The following is a 22,780-nucleotide window of genomic DNA, read 5'->3' as shown; positions in this document are numbered from 1 at the left end:
TAATTGTGTATGTTTACACCCAGAAACATGTGAACCTGCTAAAATTTTAGACAAGCTTTTCAGCTAATTTCGTATGTTTACACCCAGAAATATGTTAGCATTCTAAAATTTTAGACTAGCTTTTCAGCTAATTTTGTAGGTTTACACCCAGAAATATGTTAGCATGCTAAAATTTTAGACTAGCTTTTCAGTTAATTGTGTATGTTTACACCCAGAAACATGTGAACCTGCTAAAATTTTAGACGAGCTTTTCAGCTAATTTCGTATGTTTACACCCAGAAATATGTAAGCATGCTAAAATTTTAGACTAGCTTTTCAGCTAATTTTGTACGTTTACACCCAGAAATATGTTAGCATGCTAAAAATTTAGACTAGATTTTCAGTTAATTGTGTATGTTTACACCCAGAAACATGTGAACCTGCTAAAATTTTAGACGAGCTTTTCAGCTAATTTCGTATGTTTACACCCAGAAATATGTAAGCATGCTAAAATTTTAGACTAGCTTTTCAGCTAATTTTGTACGTTTACACCCAGAAATATGTTAGCATGCTAAAAATTTAGACTAGATTTTCAGTTAATTGTGTATGTTTACACCCAGAAACATGTGAACCTGCTAAAATTTTAGACGAGCTTTTCAGCTAATTTCGTATGTTTACACCCAGAAACATGTGAACCTGCTAAAATTTTAGACGAGCTTTTCAGCTAATTTCGTATGTTTACACCCAGAAATATGTAAGCATGCTAAAATTTTAGACTAGCTTTTCAGCTAATTTTGTACGTTTACACCCAGAAATATGTTAGCATGCTAAAAATTTAGACTAGATTTTCAGTTAATTGTGTATGTTTACACCCAGAAATATGTGAACCTGCTAAAATTTTAGACGAGCTTTTCAGCTAATTTCGTATGTTTACACCCAGAAATATGTAAGCATGCTAAAATTTTAGACTAGCTTTTCAGCTAATTTTGTACGTTTACACCCAGAAATATGTTAGCATGCTAAAATTTTATGCTAGATTTTCAGTTAATTGTGTATGTTTACACCCAGAAACATGTGAACCTGCTAAAAATTTTAGACGAGCTTTTCAGCTAATTTCGTATGTTTACACCCAGAAATATGTAAGCATGCTAAAATTTTAGACAAGCTTTTCAGCTAATTTTGTACGTTTACACCCAGAAATATGTTAGCATGCTAAAATTTTATGCTAGCTTTTCAGTTAATTGTGTATGTTTACACCCAGAAACATGTGAACCTGCTAAAATTTTAGACGAGCTTTTCAGCTAATTTCGTATGTTTACACCCAGAAATATGTAAGCATGCTAAAATTTTATACTAGCTTTTCAGCTAATTTTGTACGTTTACACCCAGAAATATGTTAGCATGCTAAAAATTTAGACTAGATTTTCAGTTAATTGTGTATGTTTGCACCCAGAAACATGTGAACCTGCTAAAATTTTAGACGAGCTTTTCAGCTAATTTCGTATGTTTACACCCAGAAATATGTAAGCATGCTAAAATTTTAGACTAGCTTTTCAGCTAATTTTGTACGTTTACACCCAGAAATATGTTAGCATGCTAAAAATTTAGACTACATTTTCAGTTAATTGTGTATGTTTACACCCAGAAACATGTAAACCTGCTAAAATTTTAGACGAGCTTTTCAGCTAATTTCGTATGTTTACACCCAGAAATATGTTAGCATTCTAAAATTTTAGACTAGCTTTTCAGCTAATTTTGTACGTTTACACCCAGAAATATGTTAGCATGCTAAAATTTTAGACTAGCTTTTCAGTTAATTGTGTATGTTTACACCCAGAAACATGTGAACCTGCTAAAATTTTAGACGAGCTTTTCAGCTAAATTTGTATGTTTACACACAGAAATATGTTAGCATGCTAAAATTTTAGACAAGCTTTTCAGCTAATTTTGTACGTTTACACCCAGAAATATGTTAGCATGCTAAAATTTTATCCTAGCTTTTCAGTTAATTGTGTATGTTTACACCCAGAAACATGTGAACCTGCTAAAATTTTAGACGAGCTTTTCAGCTAAATTTGTATGTTTACACACAGAAATATGTTAGCATGCTAAAATTTTAGACTAGCTTTTCAGCTAATTTTGTACGTTTACACCCATAAATATGTTAGCATGCTAAAATTTTAGACTAGCTTTTCAGTTAATTGTGTATGTTTACACCCAGAAACATGTGAACCTGCTAAAATTTTAGACAAGCTTTTCAGCTAATTTCGTATGTTTACACCCAGAAATATGTTAGCATGCTAAAATTTTAGACAAGCTTTTCAGCTAATTTTGTACGTTTACACCCAGAAATATGTTAGCATGCTAAAATTTTAGACTAGCTTTTCAGTTAATTGTGTATGTTGACACCCAGAAACATGTGAACCTGCTAAAATTTTAGACAAGCTTTTCAGCTAATTTCGTATGTTTACACCCAGAAATATGTAAGCATGCTAAAATTTTAGACAAGCTTTTCAGCTAATTTTGTACGTTTACACCCAGAAATATGTTAGCATGCTAAAAATTTAGACTACATTTTCAGTTAATTGTGTATGTTTACACCCAGAAACATGTAAACCTGCTAAAATTTTAGACGAGCTTTTCAGCTAATTTCGTATGTTTACACCCAGAAATATGTTAGCATTCTAAAATTTTAGACTAGCTTTTCAGCTAATTTTGTACGTTTACACCCAGAAATATGTTAGCATGCTAAAATTTTAGACTAGCTTTTCAGTTAATTGTGTATGTTTACACCCAGAAACATGTGAACCTGCTAAAATTTTAGACGAGCTTTTCAGCTAATTTCGTATGTTTACACCCAGAAATATGTTAGCATGCTAAAAATTTAGACTAGATTTTCAGTTAATTGTGTATGTTTACACCCAGAAACATGGGAACCTGCTAAAATTTTAGACGAGCTTTTCAGCTAATTTCGTATGTTTACACCCAGAAATATGTAAGCATGCTAAAATTTTAGACGAGCTTTTCAGCTAATTTCGTATGTTTACACCCAGAAATATGTTAGCATGCTAAAATTTTAGACAAGCTTTTCAGCTAATTTTGTACGTTTACACCCAGAAATATGTTAGCATGCTAAAAATTTAGAGTAGATTTTCAGTTAATTGTGTATGTTTACACCCAGAAACATGTGAACCTGCTAAAATTTTAGACTAGCTTTTCAGCTAATTTCGTATGTTTACACCCATAAATATGTAGGCATGCTAAAATTTTAGACTAGCTTTTCAGCTAATTTTGTACGTTTACACCCAGAAATATGTTAGCATGCTAAAAATTTAGACTAGATTTTCAGTTAATTGTGTATGTTTACACCCAGAAACATGTGAACCTGCTAAAATTTTAGACGAGCTTTTCAGCTAATTTCGTATGTTTACACCCAGAAATATGTAAGCATGCTAAAATTTTAGACAAGCTTTTCAGCTAATTTTGTACGTTTACACCCAGAAATATGTTAGCATGCTAAAAATTTAGACTAGCTTTTCAGTTAATTGTGTATGTTTACACCCAGAAACATGTGAACCTGCTAAAATTTTAGACGAGCTTTTGAGCTAATTTCGTATGTTTACACCCAGAAATATGTAAGCATGCTAAAATTTTAGACTACCTTTTCAGCTAATTTTGTACGTTTACACCCAGAAATATGTTAGCATGCTAAAATTTTAGACTAGCTTTTCAGTTAATTGTGTATGTTTACACCCGGAAACATGTGAACCTGCTAAAATTTTAGACGAGCTTTTCAGCTAATTTCGTATGTTTACACCCAGAAATATGCTAGCATGCTAAAATTTTAGACAAGCTTTTCAGCTAATTTTGTACGTTTACACCCAGAAATATGTTAGCATGCTAAAAATTTAGACTAGATTTTCAGTTAATTGTGTATGTTTACACCCAGAAACATGTGAACCTGCTAAAATTTTAGACGAGCTTTTCAGCTAATTTCGTATGTTTACACCTAGAAATATGTTAGCATTCTAAAATTTTATACTAGCTTTTCAGCTAATTTTGTATGTTTACACCCAGAAATATGTTAGCATGCTAAAAATTTAGACTAGATTTTCAGTTAATTGTGTATGTTTACACCCAGAAACATGTGAACCTGCTAAAATTTTAGACGAGCTTTTCAGCTAATTTCGTATGTTTACACCCAGAAATATGTTAGCATGCTAAAATTTTATACTAGCTTTTCAGCTAATTTTGTATGTTTACACCCAGAAATATGTTAGCATGCTAAAATTTTAGACTAGCTTTTCAGTTAATTGTGTATGTTTACACTCAGAAACATGTGAACCTGCTAAAATTTTAGACGAGCTTTTCAGCTAAATTTCGTATGTTTACACCCAGAAATATGTTAGCATTCTAAAATTTTAGACTAGCTTTTCAGCTAATTTTGTACGTTTACACCCAGAAATATGTTAGCATGCTAAAATTTTAGACTAGCTTTTCAGTTAATTGTGTATGTTTACACCCAGAAACATGTGAACCTGCTAAAATTTTAGACGAGCTTTTCAGCTAATTTCGTATGTTTACACCCAGAAATATGTAAGCATGCTAAAATTTTAGACTAGCTTTTCAGCTAATTTTGTACGTTTACACCCAGAAATATGTTAGCATGCTAAAAATTTAGACTAGATTTTCAGTTAATTGTGTATGTTTACACCCAGAAACATGTGAACCTGCTAAAATTTTAGACAAGCTTTTCAGCTAATTTCATATGTTTACACCCAGAAATATGTAAGCATGCTAAAATTTTAGACAAGATTTTCAGCTAATTTTGTACGTTTACACCCAGAAATATGTTAGCATGCTAAAAATTTAGACTAGATTTTCAGTTAATTGTGTATGTTTACACCCAGAAATATGTTAGCATGCTAAAATTTTATACTAGCTTTTCAGCTAATTTTGTATGTTTACACCCAGAAATATGTTAGCATGATAGAATTTTATGCTAGCTTTTCAGCTAATTTTGTATGTTTACACCCAGAAATATGTTAGCATGCTAAAATTTTAGACGAGCTTTTCAGCTAATTTCGTATGTTTACACCCAGAACTATGTTAGTATGCTAAAATTTTAGACTAGCTTTTCAGCTAATTTTGTATGTTTACACCCAGAAATATGTTAACATGCTAAAATTTTGTACTAGCTTTTCAGCTAATTTTGTATGTTTACCTTAGAAGTACGCCAGCGTGTCCTATGTCATCATGCTAATGTTATCATGCTAAGGTTTTATACTAGCTTTTCAGCTGATATTGTATGTTTACACACAGAAATATGTTAGCATGCTAAAATTTTAGACTAGCTTTTCAGTTAATTGTGTATGTTTACACCCAGAAACATGTGAACCTGCTAAAATTTTAGACGAGCTTTTCAGCTAATTTCGTATGTTTACACCCAGAAATATGTAAGCATGCTAAAATTTTAGACAAGCTTTTCAGCTAATTTTGTACGTTTACACCCAGAAATATGTTAGCATGCTAAAATTTTAGACTAGCTTTTCAGTTAATTGTGTATGTTTACACCCGGAAACATGTGAACCTGCTAAAATTTTAGACGAGCTTTTCAGCTAATTTCGTATGTTTACACCCAGAAATATGTAAGCATGCTAAAATTTTAGACAAGCTTTTCAGCTAATTTTGTACGTTTACACCCAGAAATATGTTAGCATGCTAAAAATTTAGACTAGATTTTCAGTTAATTGTGTATGTTTACACCCAGAAACATGTGAACCTGCTAAAATTTTAGACGAGCTTTTCAGCTAATTTCGTATGTTTACACCCAGAAATATGTTAGCATGCTAAAATTTTATACTAGCTTTTCAGCTAATTTTGTACGTTTACACCCAGAAATATGTTAGCATGATAAAATTGTATGCTAGCTTTTCAGCTAATTTTGTATGTTTACACCCAGAAATATGTTAGCATGCTAAAATTTTAGACGAGCTTTTCAGCTAATTTCGTATGTTTACACCCAGAACTATGTTAGTATGCTAAAATTTTAGACTAGTTTTTCAGCTAATTTTGTATGTTTACACCCAGAAATATGTTAACATGCTAAAATTTTGTACTAGCTTTTCAGCTAATTTTGTATGTTTACCTTAGAAGTACGCCAGCGTGTCCTATGTCATCATGCTAATGTTAGCATGCTAAGGTTTTATACTAGCTTTTCAGCTGATATTGTATGTTAACACAGAAATATGTTAGCATGCTAACATTTTTATACTAGCTTTTCAGCTAATTTTGTATGTTTACACCCAGAAACATGTGAATATGCTGAAATTTTATACTAGCTTTTCAGCTAATTTTGTATGTTTACACCCAGAAATATGTTAGCATCCTAAAATTTTAGACTAGCTTTTTAGCTAATTTTGTATGTTCACACCCAGAAATATGTTAGCATGCTAACATTTTAAACTTTTAGCTAATTTTGTAGGTTTACACCCAGAAATATGTTAGCATGCTAAAATTTTAAACTAGCTTTTCAGCTAATTTTGTATGTTTACACCTAGAAATAGTGCATTTAATACCTTAGAAGTACGCCAACGTGTCCTATGTCATCATGCTAGTGTTAGCATGCTAAAATTTTATACTAGCTTTTCAGCTAATTTTGTATGTTTACACCCAGAAATATGTTAGCATACTAAAATTTTGTATGTTTACACCCAGAAATATGTTAGCATACTAAAATTTTATACTAGTTTTTCATTAATTTGGTATGTTTACACCCAGAAATATGTTAGCATGCTAAAAATGTATACTAGCTTTTTAGCTAATATTGTATGTTTAACACACAGAAATAGTGCATTTTAATACCTTAGAAGAACGCCAGCGTGTCCTATGTCACCATGCTAGTGTTAGCATGCTAAAGTTTTATACTAGCTTTTCAGCTAATTTTGAATGTTTACACCCAGAAATAGTGCATTTTAATACCATAGAAGTACGCCAGCGTGTCCTATGTTATCATGCTAATGTTAGCATGCTAAGGTTTTATACTAGCTTTTCAGCTAATTTTGTATGTTTACAACCAGAAATATGTTAGCATGCTAAAATTTTAGACTAGCTTTTCAGCTAATTTTGTATGTTTACACCCAGAAATATGTTATTATGCTAAAATTTTAGACTAGCTTTTCAGCTAATTTTGTATGTTTACATCCAGAAATATGTTAGCATGCTAACATTGTAACTAAATGCACTAAATTAATGTGATTTGTCAAATAATTCAGTTTATTCTATTTCCTCACCAACATTTGAAGCTGTAGTGTCCATGCTCATACCTCTAATGCACACTAGGGGGCGACTGTTGTCACTTCATCTTGTTGAGCTATGTTAGATGTAAATATAGTAGAAGAAGAATATGCTACATGCTAAATAAGCTCCGGGTCCAACAGATAAGTGCACATTTTCAATGCTTTTTGGTGTTTTTGGTAATGTTTTAATGGGTTTAAATGACACTTGTGGTTACTTTGATAGTCGCAGACATACAAAAAAGATCGTTTTTTTAGTGAACTGTTGTAGGTTGGTCGCAAACATGTGCTGACCGCATGTCACTTGATTAAATTGTCTTCTTTAGGAACATTCTGACACTTATTAAACAGGTAGGTTTCTATTCCATCATATACTATTAAAAACTGACCTATTTCGGCTTTTTAATCTGTACCTTGTGCTTGTTTGGCGTATGTAAAAAGTCCATCGCCACCGGCTTGTTATTCTCCACCTGGGTTTAAAAGGGGGTTGTAAACTCAATAAAGTAACTAACATAGAATACTATATATATATATATATATATATATATATATATATATATATATATATATATATATATATATATATATATATATATATATACATATATATATATATATATATATATATATATATATATATATATATATATATATATATATATATATATATACACACACACATATATATATATATATATATATATATATATATATATATATATATATATATATATATATATACACATATATACATATATATACTGTATATAAATATATATTTTTTATTTTTTTATTATCTTTTTTTTTTGCATTATATAAACCTTTATTTATGAACTGCAACATTTACAAACAATCGAGAAATAATAATAATAAAAATAAGTACAAAAACAGTACAAAAAGGGGGTTGTAAACTCAATAAAGTAACTAAAATAGAATGCAATATATATACATATATATATATACATTTATGAAAAAAACCAAAACATATATATATTCATTTATTTTTATTTATTTATTTATTTTTGCATTATATAAACCTTTATTTATGAACCGCAACATTTACAAACAATGGAGAAATAATAATAATCAAAATAAGTACAAAAACAGTACAAAAAGGGGGTTGTAAATTCAATAAAGTAACTAAAATAGAATGCAATATATATATATATATATATATATATATATATATATATATATATTTATGCAAAAAAAAATATATATATATATATAAATATAAACATTTTTTTTTTTTAATGTTTTTTTTTTTTTTGCCTTATATAAACCTTTATTTATGAACTGCAACATTTACAAACATTGGAGAAATAATAATAATCAAAATGAGTACAAAAACAGTAGAAATCAGCGCCAGGCGGTTGTAAACTCAATAAAGTAACTAAAATAGAATGCAAAAAAAATAAATAAATAATAATAATTAAATATATATATATATATATATATATATATATATATATATATATATATATATATATATATATATATATATATATATATATATATATATATATATATATATATGACCACGACTGTATACATATATATATATATATTATATATATATAAATGCAAAGCCATAGGCTCATACAAGTTCAGTAAATAATTAAAATTTGGAGCACAGCATCATCGTTTTGAAGGCTTTTTGATTGTTAGAGGTAGAGAGTGTTTTAACGTAGAGTTCTAATTCTTTTTTTGAAGGCACAAAAAACAGGTCGGGTATTGAAAAACTGCTCGCTGACTATTTTAATACGTCCTCGCAAGCCTTATAATCAATAGAATAATAACAATTGGGATATGAATAAATGTAACGACGGGACTGTTTCTTCCTCACAAAAAAACTCAAGTAAAAGCATATATATATATATATATATATATATATATATACATGTATACAGTCGTGGTCAAAAGTTTACATACACGTGTAAAGAACATAATATCATGGCTGTCTTGAGTTTCCAATCATTTCTACAGCTCTTATTTGTTTGTGATGTAGTGATTGGAGCACATACTTGTTGGTCACAAAAAACATTCATGAAGTTTGCTTCTTTTATGAATTTATTATGGGTCTACTGAAAATGTGCTGGGTCAAAAGTATACATACAGCAATGTTAATATTTGCTTACATGTCCCTTGGCAAGTTTACCTGCAATAAGGCACTTTTGGTAGCCATCCACAAGCTTCTGCTTGACCACTTGACCACAAAATTGGTGCAGTTCAGCTAAATGTGTTGCTTTTCTGACATGGACTTGTTTCTTCAGCATTGTCCACACGTTTAAGTCAGGACTTTGGGAAGAAACCTTCATTCTATCGTGATGTAGCCATTCCTGTACCATTTTTGAGGTGTGTTTAGGGTCATTGTCCTGTTGGAACACCCAACTGCGCCCAAGACCCAACCTCCGAGCTGATGATTTTAGCTTGTCCTGAACAATTTGGAGCTAATCCTCCTTTTTCATTGTCCCATTTACTCTCTGTAAAGCACCAGTTCCATTGGCAGCAAAACAGACCCAGATAATAATAATAAAATAATAATAATAATAAAATAGTAATAAAATAATAATAAATAATAACAATAAAAAAATAGTAATACAATTATAATAAAATAGTAATAAAATTATAATAAAATACCATAACAAATTCATAAAAGAACCAAACTTCATGAATGCTTTACTCTCTGTAAAGCAGCAGTTCCATTGGCAGCAAAACAGGCCCAGATAATAATAAAATAATAATAATAATAAATAATCACAATAAAATAGTAATACAGTTATAATAAAATAATAATAATAATAAAATAGTAATAAAATTATAATAAAATAGTAATAAAATTATAATAAAATACCATAATAAATTCAGAAAAGAACCAAACTTCATGAATGCTTTACTCTCTGTAAAGCAGCAGTTCCATTGGCAGCAAAACAGGCCCAGATAATAATAAAATAATAATAATAATAAATAATCACAATAAAATAGTAATACAGTTATAATAAAATAATAATAATAATAAAATAGTAATAAAATTATAATAAAATAGTAATAAAATAATAATAAAATACCATAATAAATTCATAAAAGAACCAAACTTCATGAATGCTTTACTCTCTGTAAAGCAGCAGTTCCATTGGCAGCAAAACAGACCCAGATAATAATAATAAAATAATAATAATAATAAAATAGTAATAAAATAATAATAAATAATAACAATAAAAAAATAGTAATACAATTATAATAAAATAGTAATAAAATTATAATAAAATACCATAACAAATTCATAAAAGAACCAAACTTCATGAATGCTTTACTCTCTGTAAAGCAGCAGTTCCATTGGCAGCAAAACAGGCCCAGATAATAATAAAATAATAATAATAATAAATAATCACAATAAAATAGTAATACAGTTATAATAAAATAATAATAATAATAAAATAGTAATAAAATTATAATAAAATAGTAATAAAATTATAATAAAATACCATAATAAATTCAGAAAAGAACCAAACTTCATGAATGCTTTACTCTCTGTAAAGCAGCAGTTCCATTGGCAGCAAAACAGGCCCAGATAATAATAAAATAATAATAATAATAAATAATCACAATAAAATAGTAATACAGTTATAATAAAATAATAATAATAATAAAATAGTAATAAAATTATAATAAAATAGTAATAAAATAATAATAAAATACCATAATAAATTCATAAAAGAACCAAACTTCATGAATGCTTTACTCTCTGTAAAGCAGCAGTTCCATTGGCAGCAAAACAGGCCCAGAGCATAATACTACCACCACCATGCTTGACGGTAGGCGTGGTGTTCCTGGGATTAAAGGCCTCACCTTTTCCCCTCCAAACATATTGCTGGGTGTTGTGGCCAAACAGCTCCATTTTTGTTTCATCTGATATAAGAATGAAAAAACAAAAAACATATGTATTCTTGTCTCGCATAAGTATTGTGCACGAAAGGTATAATTGCATGAAAGTGCAGTTCCCCTTTAAGATTGACGTGTGTTTGCTGCACAGAGAAAGAGAAGAAGAAGAAGAAGAAGAGAGGAGAATGGCAGATCTATTTTTAACCCGTCCCTCCGCCTCCACATCTTCCTAACCGCCATGTCACCCCTCACAGCGGCACGCTTCGCCCTCGCCGTCTCCCTGCTGATGGCGTGTTGTTAGCGTGGACCAGCGCCCACACGTGATGACGTCATCAAAGGTGACAGGAAGCCATCCAACAAGCGGTGATCATGTGACCGCGTGTGTCTCCTTGTTGGGGACGCCTATTTAGTGTCCCGCCCCTTCCGCTACGTGGCCAAGATGGCGGCTATTAAGGGTGCTAAGTGTTCATCGCTGCACACTCAACATTTCTAATGTACAGGTACTGACAGTGTACTACATGTTGACCCACTTTTCAGTTTTAACACACTTACGTACTCAAAGACTAAGTGTAAGTACACAAGTGTACACACTAGTACACTCAAAAGACTAAGTGTAAGTACACAATTGTACACGCTAGTACACTCAAAAGACTAAGTGTAAGTACACAAGTGTACACACTAGTACACTCAAAAGACTACGTGTAAGTACACAAGTGTACACAATAGTACACTCAAAATACTAAGTGTAAGTACACAAGTGTACACACTAGTACACTCAAAAGACTAAGTGTAAGTACACAAGTGTACACACTAGTACACTCAAAATGCTAAGTGTAAATACACAAGTGTACACACTAGTACACCCAAAAGACTAAGAGTAAGTACACAAATGTACACACTAGAACACTCAAAAGACTAAGTGTAAGTACACAAGTGTACACACTAGTACTCCCAAAAGACTAAGAGTAAGTACACAAGTGTACACACTAGAACACTCAAAAGACTAAGTGTAAGTACACAAGTGTACACACTAGTACACTCAAAAGACTAAGTGTAAGTACACAAGTGTACACACTAGTACACTCAAAAGACTAAGTGTAACACACTTGTGCATTCAAAGACTAAGTAAGTACACAAGTGTACACACTCATGCACTCAAAGACGAAGTGTAAACACACAAGTGTAAACACTAGTACACTCAAAAGACTAAGTGTAAGTACACAAGTGTACACACTTACGAACTCAAAGAGTAATTGTAAGTACACAAGTGTTACACACGTATGCACTCAAAGATTAGGTGTAAGCACACAAGTGTACACACTTATGCACTCAAATATTAAGTGTAAGTACACAAGTGTACACATTAGTACACTCAAAATAATAAGTGTAAGTTTGCAAGTGTACACACTGGTACACCCAAAAGACTAAGTGTAAGTACACAAGTGTAAACACTAGTAGACTCAAAGACTAAGTGTAAGTACACAAGTGCACACACTAGTACACCCAAAAGACAAAGTGTAAGTACACAAGTGTACACACTAGTAGACTCAAAGACTATGTGTAAGTAGACAAGTGCACACACTAGTACACTCAAAAGACTAAGTGTAAGTACACAAGTGTACACACTAGTACACCCAAAAGACTAAGTGTAAGTACACAAGTGTACACACTAGTACACTCAAAAGACTAAGTGTAAGTACACAAGTGTACACACTAGTACACCCAAAAGACTAAGTGTAAGTACACAAGTGTACACACTAGTACACCCAAAAGACTAATTGTAACACACGTGTGCATTCAAAGACTACGTAAGTACACAAGTGTACACACTTATAAACTCAAAGAGTAATTGTAAGTACACAAGTGTTACACATGTATGCACTCAAAGATTAGGTGTAAGCACACAAGTGTACACACTTATGCACTCAAATATTAAGTGTAAGTACACAAGTGTACACACTAGTACACTCAAAAGACTAAGTGTAAGTACACAAGTGTACACACTAGTACACTCAAAAGACTAAGTGTAAGTACACAAGTGTACACACTAGTACACTCAAAATACTAAGTGTAAGTACACAAGTGTACACACTAATACACCCAAAAGACTAAGTGTAAGTACACAAGTGTACACACTAATACACTCAAAAGACAAAGTGTAAGTACACAAGTGTACACACTAGTACACCCAAAAGACTAAGTGTAAGTACACACGTGTACACACTAGTACACCCAAAAGACTAATTGTAACACACTTGTGCATTCAAAGACTACGTAAGTACACAAGTGTACACACTTATAAACTCAAAGAGTAATTGTAAGTACACAAGTGTTACACATGTATGCACTCAAAGATTAGGTGTAAGCACACAAGTGTACACACTTATGCACTCAAATATTAAGTGTAAGTACACAAGGGTACACACTAGTACACTCAAAATACTAAGTGTAAGTTTGCAAGTGTACACACTAGTACACCCAAAAGACTAAGTGTAAGTACACAAGTGTAAACACTAGTAGACTCAAAGACTAAGTGTAAGTACACAAGTGCACACACTAGTACACCCAAAAGACTAAGTGTAAGTACACAAGTGTACACACTAGTAGACTCAAAGACTATGTGTAAGTAGACAAGTGCACACACTAGTTCACCCAAAAGACTAAGTGTAAGTACACAAGTGTACACACTAATAGACTCAAAAGACTAATTGCAAGTACACAAGTGTACACACTAGTACTCTCGAAAGACTAAGTGTTAGTACACAAGTGTGCACACTAATAGACTCAAAAGACTAAGTGTAAGTACACAAGTGTACACACTAGTACTCTCGAAAGACTAAGTGTAAGTACACAAGTGTACACACTAATAGACTCAAAAGACTAAGTGTAAGTACACAAGTGTACACACTAGTACATTTGAAAGACTAAGTGTAAGTACACAAGTATAACACACTTGTGCATTCCAAGACTAAGTACACAAGTGTACACACTTATGCACACAAAGACTAAGTGTAAATACACAAGTGTACAAACAAGTACACTCAAAAGACTAAGTGTAAGTACACAAGTGTACACACTTATGTACTCAAAGACTAAGTGTAAGTACACAAGTGTACCCACTTATGTACTCAAAAGACTAAGTGTAAGTACACAAGTGTACACACTTATGTACTCAAAGACTAAGTGTAAGTACACAAGTGTACACACCTATGTACTCAAAAGACTAAGTGTAAGTACACAAGTGTACACACCTATGTACTCAAAAGACTAAGTGTAAGTACACAAGTGTAACACATGTATGCACTTACAGATGAAGTGTAAGTACACAAGTGTACACACTTAAGTGCACAAAGACTAAGTGTAAGTACACAAGTGTACACACTTACAGACTAAGTACACAGGTGTATTGAGCACGACAATGCACAGCAGCTGCCATGAAGGAGTAAAAGTATGATGAAGAATGAACATGAAAGTGTTGAATAATGGATGAGAATCAAAGAAGGAGAGCAGCAGACGATGAAGACATGAAAAGTTCATGTTGTCACTCAATCAACTCTCATCTTTTTAACCTGACAAAGTCACCTCACACCTATTTCACTCTAACACCATAATAATAATACTGTATATAATAATCCATCCATCCATCCATTTTCTACCTCTTGTCCCCTTTGGGGTCGCGGGGGGTGCTGGAGCCTATCCCAGCTGCATTCGGGCGGAAGGTGGGGTACACCCTGGACAAGTCACCACCTCATCACAGGGCCAACACAGATAGACAGGCAACATTCACACTCACATTCACACACTAGGGCCAAATTAGTGCTGTCAATCAACCAATCAATCCCCAGGTGCATGTCTTTGGAGGTGGGAGGAGCCTATTCCCAGGTGCATGTCTTTGGAGGTGGGAGGAGCCTATTCCCAGGTGCATGTCTTCGGGGGTGGGAAGAAGCCGGAGTACCCGGAGGGAACCCACACAGTCACGGGGAGAACATGCAAACTCCACACAGAAAGATCCTGAGCCCGGGATCGAACCCAGTACCTTCATATTGTGAGGCACACGCACTAACTAATAATAATATATAATAATAATGATATATAATATGCTATATAAAAAGAGAGAGTGTTACCTGAGTCAGAACATCCCCTGACTCCTCACTCACACACCCACGCTAACTCTGCTGTCACCATGGCAACCACAGTCTGCCATCACTTAAGACCCGCCCACCCTGCAGGTGTGTGTGTGTGTGTGTGTGTGATGTGATTAGCTTAGCATGCTAAGATGGAGTTGAGGGAAACAGGACTGACCTCTCTTGATGTGTTTCAGTTGTCTCTCTGCCTCGTTTCTCTCCTCTGTCAGCCTGCTGCACTGTAGACACAACAAACACTATGTTACACAACGTAACACTGCGTTACACAACATAACACTACGTTACACAAGGTAACACTACGTTACACAACGTAACACTACGTTACACAACGTAACACTACATAACACTACGTTACACAAGGTAACTATGTTACACAACATAACACAAAGTTATACAACGTAACACTACGTTACACAAGGTAACTATGTTACACAACATAACACAAAGTTACACAACGTAACACTACGTTACACAACGTAACACTACATCACACTACGTTACACAAGATAACTACGTTACACAACATAACACAAAGTTACACAACGTAACACTACGTTACACAATGTAGCACTACATAACACTACGTTACACAACGTAACACTACATCACACTACGTTACACAAGATAACTACGTTACACAACATAACACAAAGTTACACAACGTAACACTACGTTACACAATGTAGCACTACATAAGACTACGTTACACAACATAACACAGAGTTACACAGAGTTACACAGAGTTACACAACGTAACACTACGTTACACAACGTAACACTACGTTACACAACATAACACTATGTTACACAAGGTAACACTATGTTACACAACATAACACAGTTACACAACGTAACACTACGTTACACAACGTAACACTACGTTACACAACGTAACACTACGTTACACAAGGTAACTATGTTACACAACATAACACAAAGCTACACAACGTAACACTACGTTGCACAACATACCACTACATGACACTACATAACACTACGTTACACAACGTAACACTACATCACACTACGTTACACAAGGTAACTACGTTACACAACATATCACTACGGTACACAAGGTAACACTACGTTACACAATGTAACACTACATAACACTACGTTACACAATGTAACACTACGTTACACAACATAACACGGAGTTACACAACGTAACACTACGCTACACAACGTAAAACTATGTTACACAACGTAGCACTACGTTACACAACATAACACTACGTTACACAACGTAACACAAAGTAACACTACGTTACACAAAGTAACACAACGTAACACAATGTTACACAACGAAACACTATGCAACACTACGTAACACTCCGTTACACAACATAACACTACGTTACATGACATAACACAACGTAACACTATGTAACACAATGTCAGACAACGTTACACAAAGTAACATTACTTTACACAGCGTTACACAACACTACGTTACACAACACTACGTTACACAACGGACACAGCGTTAGACAAAGTTCCATTGTGTGTTAACTTGTGTTAAACATTGTTAAACAGTATTAAACGTTGTTAAATAGTGTTACAAATTGTTACTTCATGTTCAACATTGTTAAATAGTATTAAAAGTGTTAATTGGTGTTGAAAATTGTTAAATAGTACTAAAAACGGTAAACACTGTTAAACATTGTTAGATAATGGTAAACACTGTTAAACAGTGTTAAGCATTGTTAGATAATGGTAAACACTGTTAAACAGTGTTAAACATTGTTAGATAATGGTAAACACTGTTAAACAGTGTTAAACATTGTTAGATAATGGTAAACACTGTTAAACAGTGTTAAACATTGTTAGATAATGGTAAACACTGTTAAACAGTGTTAAGTATTGTTAGATAATGGTAAACACTGTTAAACAGTGTTAAGCATTGTTAGATAATGGTAAACACTGTTAAACAGTGTTAAACATTGTTAGATAATGGTAAACACTGTTAAACAGTGTTAAACATTGTTAGATAATGGTAAACACTGTTAAACAGTGTTAAACATTGTTAGATAATGGTAAACACTGTTAAACAGTGTTAAGTATTGTTAGATAATGGTAAACACTGTTAAACAGTGTTAAACATTGTTAGATAATGGTAAACACTGTTAAACAGTGTTAAACATTGTTAGATAATGGTAAACACCGTTAAACAGTGTTAAACATTGTTAGATAATGGTAAACACTGTTAAACATGGTTAGATAATGGTAAACAGTGTTAAACATTGTTAGATAATGGTAAACACTGTTAAACAGTGTTAAACATTGTTAGATAATGGTAAACACTGTTAAACAGTGTTAAACATTGTTAGATAATGGTAAACACTGTTAAACAGTGTTAAACATTGTTAGATAATGGTAAACACTGTTAAACATTGTTAGATAATGGTAAACAGTGTTAAACATTGTTAGATAATGGTAAACACTGTTATTCAGTGTTAAACATGATCAAAAAGTGCTAAGCATTATTAAACAGTCTTAAACATTATTAAACAGTGTTACAAATTGTTAATTCATGTTCAACATTGATAAATAGAATTAAAAAAACGTATACAGTCTTAAACATTGTTAAACGGTGTTACAAATTGTTAATTCATGTTTAACATTGTTAAATAGTATTAAAAATATATATATAATTTTATATGTAAAAATATGTTTTTTTTATTTACTTAAAATAAGTTTCTTTGACAGTCGTGCAAAGTGTGCAAATGCTGACGCTAAATTTGCACGTTCGTAAAACAAAAAACAAACAAAACAAAAAAGGGCTCTGAAACGAACGAATCGGTTCTAATTATTCACTTAAAAGAGTGGTGGGAAAGATTCACTTCGTTCACGAACGTCACATCTGTACAGCAAATTGGAAAAAATGGCTCCGTCGTTGTTATTTTGACTATTATTATTATATAGCGTACTTGCAATACTCGACAATAACACGCCTGTGTGTCTTTAATGATCCGAAGGGGGGCGCCAGCGAGCTCTTCAAGGAGGCAAGACCATCACTGACGCAGATCATTGACGCCGACGTCATGATGAGTCAGCATGTCACGTGTCGCCGACGTCATAGCATCCCCACTGAGGATGTCGGTCCGATTCCCAGCACATACATTTATCATCCCAGCATTTAATTGTATGCACTCGCGATGACGTCATTCATATTATTAATTTGATGTGGTGAAACACGGCAATGGAGGGAGGGGAGGGGGGGGGGGGGGGTGGCTATAGGGGGGAGGGGTCACATTTAGGGAGGGGTCCTTGAATAAAAAAAATGAAATATGTACTAATTAGTTGAATCATAATGAATGATTAGTCTGCGCGTGAAAGTGAATGTAGAGCAGAATGAATGGATGATTTATTACCTGCGCGTGCACGTGCGCGTCCTTGTCCCCCTCCATGGCCGGCGCTGACGAGCAAGGCAGCATTTATTTATCCGCCTTCTTCTCGTCGTCCGAGTGGATCCGCGTCACGTATGAGTGGATCGCGGTCATTTGGCTTCTGCTGCCCCGCAATTCATCACTTGTGTCGGCGGAGAAGATGGAGGTGATGAGGGCAGCCGGCAAACCCCGGCTCCTCCCCCTTCCTTAGCCCCGCCTCCTCGGACAGCGTCGGCCGGAGCCTCGTTAACGCTCATTTATTTATTATTTACAACATTAACATTATTATACATGACGACATTAATATAAACATCAACATTAATACAAAACATGTCTCTTTTTACGGTTTTGAGCGGGTTCATAATGAGAAGTGCCCGGATGTTGCGCTCATCCGTTACTGCACTCGACGGACACTTCCGCCCGCAATGGTCGCCATCTTGGGAAGGTACCGGAAGAGGAGGAGGAACTTCAATGGTTGACAATAAAGTCAATACAATCCAGCGTGTTTTTAATAAAATAAAATAAATATAATAAGGACAATACAAAAAAAATTAAGCTTAATTCAAAATAAATGACATTTATCTAATAAAGATAGTAATTTGTTTGAAATGTACTACATTTAAATTATTATATATATTATATATATAATATAATCATTTAAAATTGTATATATATATATATATATATATATAAAATTTTAAATGATTATATTATATTTTATATATATAACATTATATATATATATATATATATATATATATATATATATATATATATATATATATATATATATATATATATATATATATATATATATATAATTAAAATGTTTATACATACATATATATATATATATTACATTTTAAATGATTATATTATATTATATATATAACATTTTGTATGTATGTGTATATATATATATATATATATATATATATATATATATATATATATATATATATATATATATATATAATATAATGTAATATATATATATATATAAATATATATATATATATATATATAATTAAAATGTTTATACATACATATATATATATATTACATTTTAAATGATTATATTATATATATAACATTTTGTATGTATGTGTATATATATATATATATATATATATATATATATATATATATATATATATATATATATATATATATATATATATATAATATAATATAATATAATGTAATATATATATATATATATATATATATATATATATATATATATATATATATATATATATATATATATATATATATATATATATAATATAATATAATATAATAATTTAAATGTAGTACATTTCAAACAAATTACTATCTTTATTGGTAGTAAATAATGGTCCCCTTCCCAAAATGGCGACCATTGCGGGTGTTTTCTCGTGCACAGTAACGGATATAATATTATATTATATAAAAACGCATTAAAATAATCCCCTTAATTTCCCCCCAAAAATGGATTAATTTGCTGGAATATAAAGACAATATGCAAAAGTGCAATATATTTATCCGTACAGTAATCTATTTATTTATATCTGCACCTTATTGCTTTTTTTTTTTATATCCTGCACTACCATGAGCTAATGCAACAAAATTTCGTTCTTATCTGTACTGTAAAGTTCACATTTGAATGACAATAAAAAGGAAGTATAAATCTAATTTAAGTAGTAATTTAATATAATCTATATTTTATGTCTGGAAAAAAAAATTCTGAGCAAAATAAAACTATTAATGTTAGGTTGTTGTCGTTTGGAAATATACCAAATGTAATATCTGCTAAAGGAAACGCGTTTGTCTTATCATATCCCAAACAAATGTGTTACATGTCATAAATAAAATAAACGCAACCATAAAGTTACGTGTTTGCCTCAAAAAGAGTTTTAATGGTATATTAGATTACTCTTTTTAAATTGTATTTTGTGGAGATAAAGATGAAAAAGCGGGTTAAATATTACATCCTCTCCGGTAATTGATGGCTTTGTAACAACAGCGCTGGAGTACAAAAATACAAGTATCCATTTGTAAAAATCTAAATGATTAATATTAAGAAAATATATATAAAATTGTTTAGCATTATGTACAGAAATATGTCCTACAGCGACTTTTAAAGGTATTTGTGTGGAAGTACACATCATTGCCTCGTTAACGGGCTAATATACACAATTTTACAGATTATTTTACATTATACACCAAAAATACACACTTTTAATAACTTTACTTGAATATTAGAGCTGGTATTGTCTTTAACAAGCACAAAATAAATGTTTAACGACGTTACGTGATGCTATACTTTGCCAGATGCGGAAATAAAAAAAATAAAAAAAGAAAGAGCAACGACCACTTCAAGCAGCTTTTTTCCTTTTTTAAAAGTGATATTCCAAGATAATTAATTAAATGAGAAACAATGGGGTTCACTTTAAAACAAATCTTTATGTCTAAAAAATGTTTCTGGAAAAATAAAAGTACTAATAATCATGTTTAAGTTGCTGAATTTGGAACATATCACATGCTTTTGTCTTATCTTCTCCAAAAAAAAATTAAAAAAATACATATTTTCTATAATAATATGATAAAAAAAATAACACTATGTTTGCCTCATAAAAACGTTGGAAGGGTATATTTAATTATTGATGACGTTTTTTTTTTTGTTAATATAAAGAACAAATAGCAAGATTATAGATATAAAAATCACACAAGTGTTATGATACAAGTTAAAAAAATGTTAACTATTAATATTTGAAAATTGAAAATAACACTGTTTTACATGATGTACAGGAAGGCTGTGCATGTCCTCCTTCATGGGCTAATATTTTAATATTTTACCGGTTATTTTACCGCACATATTAAAAATGCACACATAAAACACATTATCTGGCATTTATCTGAGCCGCAAAGTAAAAAATAAAAAAGGAGAAGCGGCAACAACAAGCGTGCTGAGTTTAGTTCACTTTCTTTCTTTTTTTAAGTAATATTATTTTAAAAAATGATTAAATGAGAAACAATGGGGTTTACTTTTTAAAAAATCGACTTTTATGTTTCTGGAAAAAGAAGAATTTTGAACATTTTACATGCTTTTGTCTTATATTCTCCAAAATAAAATAAGAATCTATAATAATAGGATAAAAAGAACACTTGTCATTTATTTAATGATGATTATTTTTTTGTTAATATAAAGAACAAGAAGCAAGATTATAGACTATAAAAATGACACAAGTGTTATGATACAAGTTTTACATTTTTTTAAAATTATTAGTATTTGAAAATTAAGAATAACAAACTGTTTTACATTATGTACAGGAAGGCTGTCCTACAGCGACATCTAGAGATATTTGTGTGGAAGTACACGTCATTTCCTCCTTCACGGGCTAATATTTTACAATTTTACCGGTTATTTTACCGCACATATTAAAAATGCACACATAAAACACATTATCTGGCATTTATCTGAGCCGCAAAGTAAAAAATAAAAAAGGAGAAGCGGCAACAACAAGCGTGCTGAGTTTAGTTCACTTTCTTTCTTTTTTTAAGTAATATTATTTTAAAAAATGATTAAATGAGAAACAATGGGGTTTACTTTTTAAAAAATCGACTTTTATGTTTCTGGAAAAAGAAGAATTTTGAACATTTTACATGCTTTTGTCTTATATTCTCCAAAATAAAATAAGAATCTATAATAATAGGATAAAAAGAACACTTGTCATTTATTTAATGATGATTATTTTTTTGTTAATATAAAGAACAAGAAGCAAGATTATAGACTATAAAAATGACACAAGTGTTATGATACAAGTTTTACATTTTTTAAATGATTAGTATTTGAAAATTAAGAATAACAAACTGTTTTACATTATGTACAGGAAGACTGTCCTACAGCGACATCTAGAGATATTTGTGTGGAAGTGCACGTCATTTCCTCCTTCACGGGCTAATATTTTACAATTTTACCGGTTATTTTACCGCACATATTCAAAATGCACACATAAAACACATTATCTGGCATTTATCTGAGCTGTTACTTTATTTAAATAAAATAAAATAAATAATTAAAGTCGTTTTTTTATTTTTTTTATTT

At 31.5% G+C, this 22,780-nt stretch overlaps 1 protein-coding gene across 4 annotated transcripts in view; it reads right to left on the bottom strand.

Moving 5' to 3' along the window:
* LOC133644837 (shootin-1-like) overlaps window positions 1-18,900 on the bottom strand; it is a 63,211-nt gene extending 44,311 nt beyond the window's left edge. For 3 of the 4 annotated variants that reach the window (XM_062039578.1, XM_062039579.1, XM_062039580.1), the window contains exons 1-2: window positions 18,676-18,900; window positions 15,459-15,519 (exon numbers count right to left, since the gene is read on the bottom strand). In XM_062039578.1, coding sequence (XP_061895562.1) covers window positions 15,459-15,519; window positions 18,676-18,738 — 124 coding nt within the window. In that variant the 5' untranslated portion in view covers window positions 18,739-18,900. Of the gene's footprint in view, window positions 1-7,304; window positions 7,352-7,687; window positions 7,745-15,458; window positions 15,520-18,675 lie in introns of all 4 variants that reach the window. The other variant, XM_062039581.1, reaches the window with a different exon arrangement.
* Between the last annotated feature and the right edge of the window lie 3,880 nt (window positions 18,901-22,780).

This window comes from Entelurus aequoreus, linkage group LG28 (genome assembly GCF_033978785.1).
Source record: "Entelurus aequoreus isolate RoL-2023_Sb linkage group LG28, RoL_Eaeq_v1.1, whole genome shotgun sequence".
In the NCBI taxonomy this organism is placed as follows: Eukaryota; Metazoa; Chordata; class Actinopteri; order Syngnathiformes; family Syngnathidae; genus Entelurus; species Entelurus aequoreus.
Note: the sequence above shows the minus strand (reverse complement) of the source record. Positions and strands in the feature narration are given on the sequence as shown.